This window comes from Pipra filicauda, unplaced genomic scaffold (assembly GCF_003945595.2).
Source record: "Pipra filicauda isolate LSUMZ 115617 unplaced genomic scaffold, ASM394559v2 scaffold926_size50673_pilon, whole genome shotgun sequence".
NCBI classification, from domain to species: Eukaryota; Metazoa; Chordata; class Aves; order Passeriformes; family Pipridae; genus Pipra; species Pipra filicauda.
The window spans coordinates 43,403-49,548 of record NW_024105116.1 but is presented as its reverse complement, the minus strand read 5'-3'; the positions used below and the strand labels follow the sequence as shown (position 1 = coordinate 49,548).

The following is a 6,146-nucleotide window of genomic DNA, read 5'->3' as shown; positions in this document are numbered from 1 at the left end:
TCCTGCTCCCGATGGCCCCCGGGGAGCTGCCTGCAGCACCCATTGCTGCAGCTCATGGACAGAGCAGCTCTGTCACCAGCTTTGTCCCACACATGGGGATACTGAGGTGTTGTTTTGCTCCCTCTTCCCAAGCCAGCAATCCAAATGGACAATAACCCAGGTCTGGCTGCCTGAATTTGAAGCTGAGGGTGCCTTTGTTCTCCACAATTAAGACCTGTCTCTTCTTGGTGCCCTTAACCATGGCACCAAAGTCGATGGGCGAGGCAGGCTCGATGCTGTCCTTGCTGTACACAGCTCTCGCCGACACCCTCACTGGGATGGTGGCAACGGTCTCGCCTCCTTGACCCGATTTGAGATCAATGACCTGCAACCAGAGGAGGGGCTGGTAAACACAGCAGAGAGGCCAGCCTCTACCCCTGTCCCCTGACCCCAGCCCAGGCCTCCAGCAGCTCACCCTCCCTATTTAAAGGCCTCTTCCAGAGCCAGATTTCCAGCTCTCTTACGAAGCCTCCCAAATGGTTTTGGAAGTCTCTGTTTGTGTGTGTAGGAGAGAGGATGCCCCAGCTAAAGCCTGCTTTGCACAAGACACCTCTCCTGCTTATGCTCCCAAGACACACTGTGCTAACACAGCCGGGCCCAGGCAGCTCACCTGGCAGAGCAGGATGGGTTTGCTCTCGAGAAACACTTCAGTCGTGGGGTGGAAGAGGACCTCAACTTTCAGAGGTGGCCGGGAGGCTTTCAGCACAGCCCCCTGCGGCCGGACAGTGAAGGGAGATTCCAAGTCGCCCCTCTTGGCACTTCCAGTGGTCAGCTTGAAACTGTGGAGAAAGGGAAAGCACAGGTGCCACCAGCACAGCCAGCACTTTGACAGGACCAGAAAAAAAAGAAAAGGGAGCAGCACGGGAACAGGTTCTAGCCATGGACAGAGGGAGAACGCAGGCCTGGGAGCCTGAGGAAAAGCTCAGCACCAGGCAGCTGGACTCACCTGTACTCAATGTCATACAAGCCTTTGTTCTGCAGACTCAGGACTTGCTGCTTATTATCCAGGACATTAATGGTTCCAAATTCCAAGCTGCCATCTGGACCTGCAGAAAACCCGCAGAGCGAGGTAAGAAATGGTGAATATTTGTGAGCTGCTGCAGAGCACACCAGCTCACAAGCTACACAGTTGGAGTTCTTGGATGGCACAAAACCCTCTTCAGCAAGTGTCCCTTCTCAGAAGTGTTCTCTAGCTACTTGGCTGCCCTTTCTCTTCTCACTCTAGTATCTGCAGGGTAGAAGCCAAGGAGCTTGGTTTCCATTTCCTTGCTTCCAAGCACAAATCCAGCTACTTTATGTGCTCTGCTGAGCCAACTGCCTGTTCAGATGACTGTTGTTTCAAAGCACCAAATGCAATCTGCACATGAAGCTGCACATTTCCAAGTTCAGAAGGGAGAGACTCAAGGCTCTTGGTGCCCTGACAGTGCTTTACTTCACGCAGCTTGCAAGGTCTGTGCTTTATGGATCTGTGCCACCCTTGCCTGCTTTGCCATCCCCTCCCAAGGGCTTTGGTTGCCCACCTGCCAAGGTAGTAAAATGCATCTGGACTGTGTTGTCTGGGAGGCATCCACTGACCTTCAGGCATGTTGATGCTCAGATTAACATCGTAGACCTCCACAGAGACTTTGATGGTTTCAGCCTGAACAATGCCCAGGATGTTTTCTGTATCTGAAACCTGAGGCAGCAAGAAACAAACACTGCTTAGACCATTCTTTTGGAAGACAGCCTCTAAGTCCTCGTCTCTGCCAGCTGCTTCCCCCATGGCCTCCCTGGCTTGACAAGTGTTTGTGGACTCCCAAGTTTTTTTAACCTGTTCATCTCACAGGCTGCCCCGGCAGGATTCCGCTGCAGTAGGAAACCTTATCAGCCCAATTCCACACTCCCACAGCAGGGAATGGTGCTGCTAAAGCACCCTTGAGAGTGCCAGGGCTGTAAACACAACCACAAGAAATGCGAGGTGTCCCAGAGCAGGTGGCATTGACAATTAGCGCCCTCCTCGTCAATCACCTCGCATGTTTGCTGAAATGCAGCCTCTAAACCACAGGGAACAAAATCCCAGAAAGGGTGCAGAGCAAATGCTGGTCTGTACAACCAAACAACAGCCTTCAAGCCTGCACAGCAGCAAGGTGGCTGTGCTACAGGCTCCGGATGCAGAGCCTGGGCACCCGGCCAACCCAGCACAGAGGCAGAAGTTGGGGCCACAGCACCCCCGTGTCTGTCAGGTGCAGCTCTCCCTGACTCTGTCCCTAAGAGCACACGGCTGCTTGCTCTGCCCTGCTCTGCCAGGCAGGCCCAAGTCCCTCTCACCTCTAGTCGGATCATCTTATTTGTGATGCCAATCTTCTCGGCCTTGAAATCCAGCTTCACCTCAAAGTCTGCGCGGGGCCCAACGATGCCCCTGCCTTGCGATGCAGAGAAGTCATCTCCAAGGTCGTCCAGCCCACTGAGATGCCATGCCATGGGCAGTGGGCTGTCGTTTCTCAGGACCAGGGTCTGGGTGTCAGTCCTGCAGAGACAGGAAGACACTCAGCGTCAGTGCTGGGTGGTCACACCAGCCTGGCCACTGAATGTGACTCAAAGCAGCTCCATCTGAGCCTCTGGAACCAGAGTCAAACCTCTTCTCTTTGTCACGAGCCTTGGAGTGCCCTCAGCCGTGGGATGACTGACCTGTGCAGAAGCAGCTTGTTGAAATGCAGCTCCTGGGGGCTGACCCTCAGCTTCACGTGACCCCCTTGGCAGCACAGTCGGAAGACCGCTGGCTCCGGGTTGTCCTTGATCCAGCAGACGAGACTGTCTCCCAGGAGGCCAGCAGAAGTCGGGTACGCCCAAACACTCAGCTTCTGAACCCGTCCCCACAAACAGAAATACAAAGAGCCCTCTGTGAGCAGGAGGAACGGCACTTCTGCGGTCCTGCCCTACCTGCTCACCTCCTACCTTCTTCTCTTTGGGCTGCAGCCTCATGCTGGGAGGGTCCAAAAGGAACGTCTCTCCTTTGCTGTCCTTCTCAAAGGAGAAATGCACCTCTGCCTCCATGGGGGAGTCGTTGAGGATGGGTAACTTTTCGCTGTTGCCGGGGCAGTTCTGTGCCTTGTACCTGTCCAGAGAAGGGGAAAAGGCTGCAGAGGAGACTGTTGCCCTCACCACACACCGAGGAAAGCACCGTGTGCCGGCAGCAGGAGGTGGCACTGGAAGACCATGGTCTAACAAGCAGGGGAAGAAAAAGGATCCCTGTCAGGGGCACGAGGCACGGTCTATGTGCTCATCCTTGCCTGGCTTTGATGCCTGCCCCTATACCTGGTGCCTGCACCCCAGAAGCGTGACGATGCACAGGCCATTTCAAGAGTGTTTCACACAATTTAAATTCAAAAGTGCCTGGAAAAACAACAATACACCAGGCACAAGGGTTCTTTCCCCTTCTTTCTTGGGTGCCTTCCCTGCAGAGGATAGAGAAAGGCTTTGGAAAAGATGTTTGCAAAAGAGTTTTGCTTATCTCTTTTAGAAAAGTCGTCAGACTACCATGGGTTAGCTCAAAAGTCTGAGGGAAAGAAATCAAAAGCATCAGTTCCCAAGGGGAATGTGAAAGATAACAAATGACCCTTCCTGATGTGTGCAACTGAATTTGGAGTGAAAGGGCTAAAGAGGCAAACAGAAATCCCAGACCATCCATCAGCCTGGCCTTCCAGAGCTCCCATGGAGACAAGAACTTAACTTCAAATGTTATTAAAAAAATAAAAAGAAGAGTGACATTAAAAACAGAAATATGCCAACAGCTACAATGACAACACTTTTAGGCAGACTTTTTCCAGCACTGTGGATGCAATGGAATCTCAGGAAAACATAATTCCTGCTGTAGGTTCCCCTCTGACTCACACATATTGGCAGGTCAAATCACAAAATCTCACTACTATTAGAGATTAATGAAAGGTTTACAAAACCATCTAGAGAATACTTGCTTGTTTGTCTACCTGTCAAGCTCAAAGCACTTGAAAAAGCACCATAAAGTTCATTTCCTAAGGGGTGGAGCTGAGATGTGGAGGGGACACAGGTTGCCCCAAGTCACCCTCGGGCTGGCAGCAGCAGCTCTGGTGGCTCTGGACACCAGGGCACCCACCAGGCTGGCAAAGCAGCTCCTCCAAGGCTCATTTGCCTGTTATCTGCTCACACTCACACATCTGTGCTCCCTCAAGCCCATGTGTCTGCCAGGTCTCTGCCCGGGACTGCCCTGCATTGTGCCACTGGGACAGTGTGTCTGCAAGTGTGTCCAGGAGAGCACAAGGTCCTGGAGATCCCCTCCTGACATCTCAGTGTGTACAGGCAGCACACAGGGATGCTCACTTGGGAGCAGGGAGCACATACCACTCTCCTGACTCGCCACAAAGCAGCGGTCCAAAGTGGAACTGCTTTGTGCTCATGACATATTCCTTGGAGATGATGTCCTCCTTCTCCTTGCTCTTCCTCCCGCGAGGAAACACCAGCCTGGGCAGAGACAATGGGGAATGAGGAGCTCTGAGATGCTGCAAGTAGGAAATCTAGTCAGAAAGCCATCACCCTTCTCGGTGGCTGAGGTACCAGTTCAGCCTCCCAGCTCCCAGCAGAGGAAGGGATGCTGGGTGACTCAGGCAGCACCATCTGCCCCAGCCAGAAGGTCACAAGGGGCAGCCCTGGCTCCCAGGTCGGGGGTGCAGTGTGGGATGCTCCTGTGGCCCAGCCTTACCGTGGGTTCTGGCTGATGCTGGGGTACAGGGCAGTGGCACTGCAGGGCAACTGGTACAGGCGCTTTGACCCCAGGATCTCAAAGTTCCTCAGCTGGTCAAACTGCCCTGGCACTGTGGGGCTGAAGCGGATCTTCAGTTCCACCTCAGCGTGGGCAGGAACGATCCACCGGAACCTTCTCAGCCTGGCAGTTAAAAGGGAAGCTTCAGACATTGCTAAGGGGCAAACGAGACAAGGAGGAGGGCTGTGCACTCGCCATCCCATGGAGGCACTGGCAGAGGGTTGCCGCTCACCTGGCAGGTCTCTCGAGGGTTGAGTCACTCTGCAGTTGGCTTTTCATTGGCTCAGGTCAATGTTGGGGTGTTTTTGGGGAGTGATGCCGGAGACTTTTCGGGCTCTGGGGGGAGTTTGGCTTTTCCTTGCTAGACTTGTGTCTGGCTTTCCCCTCATCACCCACCGGCAAATCCACACTGGGGAGAGGCCCTACAAGTGTGGGGAGTGTGGGAAGAGCTTCACCCAGAACTCTAACTTGAGGAGACACCAAGAGACCCACCGGTAAGTGAAGCTCTACCAGTGCCCCACCTGCAGGAAGAGATTTGGCCGCTCCTTCCACCCCAAATGAACCCCCTGATGGTTCCATCCATCTCCAAATTCTCTGATTCTTGCCTTCGAGGTGCCACATTCCCAGACATTCCCCCTTTCCAGGTTCTCCCTCTCTCCAGCCTCTCGTCAACCTGTGCTGCGAGTTCCTCCGTTCCAGGCTGTGCTTTGAGAACTGCATTGGCATCTGGAGACTCCTCAGCCCCCTCATGATCAGTTTGGGGGTTCCACCCTCCACTTTCCCCACTCTTCTGACCTCTCCCACCCATTTCTCATCACCCCCAAACCTCAGTGCTCTTCACCCTCCACTTTTGGGGGGTCCCACTCAGTTTGGGGTCCCACCACCCCTTTATCCCCTCTGACCCCCCTTTTCCCACCAACTGCCCCCTTCCCACCCCCCACTCACCCGAGAGCTCCTCGCCCGCAGTCGGGGGGGCTCCCAGCACCACCAGTGCCCAGAGAAGTCCCCCAGAAAAGGGGTTGGGGGGGGTCCTGGGTGGGCTCTGAGTGTGTTTGGGGGTCCTTGAGGGGTTGTGGGGAGGTTTTGGGGAAATTCCCAGCACCTTTTGGGATGAGCTGGGTGCTTTATTGAGGGGCAGGTGCCCTCTCAAAGCCCCTCCAGAGCGGGTTGACACAGGGGGGACACAGGGGGGTCCCCATTCCCGATCCATCCCGGGGCCGGTTCTGCCCCCCCCAAACTCGGCTCCACCTCACAGAGACCCTCCAAGCCCCTCCCCCACTACCCCCCAATAACCAGGACTGGGGAGAACTGGGAAGCTTTACTGGGATCACTG

At 54.6% G+C, this 6,146-nt stretch overlaps 1 protein-coding gene across 1 annotated transcript; it reads right to left on the bottom strand.

The window, feature by feature from the left end:
- Window positions 1-598: 598 nt before the first annotated feature.
- On the bottom strand, window positions 599-5,689 carry LOC120325297 (hydrocephalus-inducing protein-like). The gene is made up of 9 exons (XM_039391264.1): window positions 5,046-5,689; window positions 4,754-4,936; window positions 4,396-4,515; window positions 2,974-3,133; window positions 2,707-2,879; window positions 2,347-2,545; window positions 1,615-1,714; window positions 986-1,085; window positions 599-818 (listed from the first exon to the last, which is right to left on the bottom strand). Exons 1-9 carry the CDS (start codon window positions 5,090-5,092, stop codon window positions 599-601), a joined length of 1,302 nt encoding a protein of 433 aa, XP_039247198.1. The 5' UTR covers window positions 5,093-5,689.
- Window positions 5,690-6,146: the final 457 nt, after the last annotated feature.

Bases quoted from the DNA above. Each gene is read 5' to 3' on its own strand.
- LOC120325297 (XM_039391264.1), bottom strand. From the start codon at position 5,092: ATGAAAAGCCAACTGCAGAGTGACTCAACCCTCGAGAGACCTGCCAG. The intron at 4,937-5,045 runs GTGAGCGGCAAC...TTTAACTGCCAG, and splicing joins ACCCTCGAGAGACCTGCCAG to GCTGAGAAGGTTCCGGTGGA. The intron at 2,546-2,706 runs GTCAGTCATCCC...CTGTCTCTGCAG, and splicing joins AACAAGCTGCTTCTGCACAG to GACTGACACCCAGACCCTGG.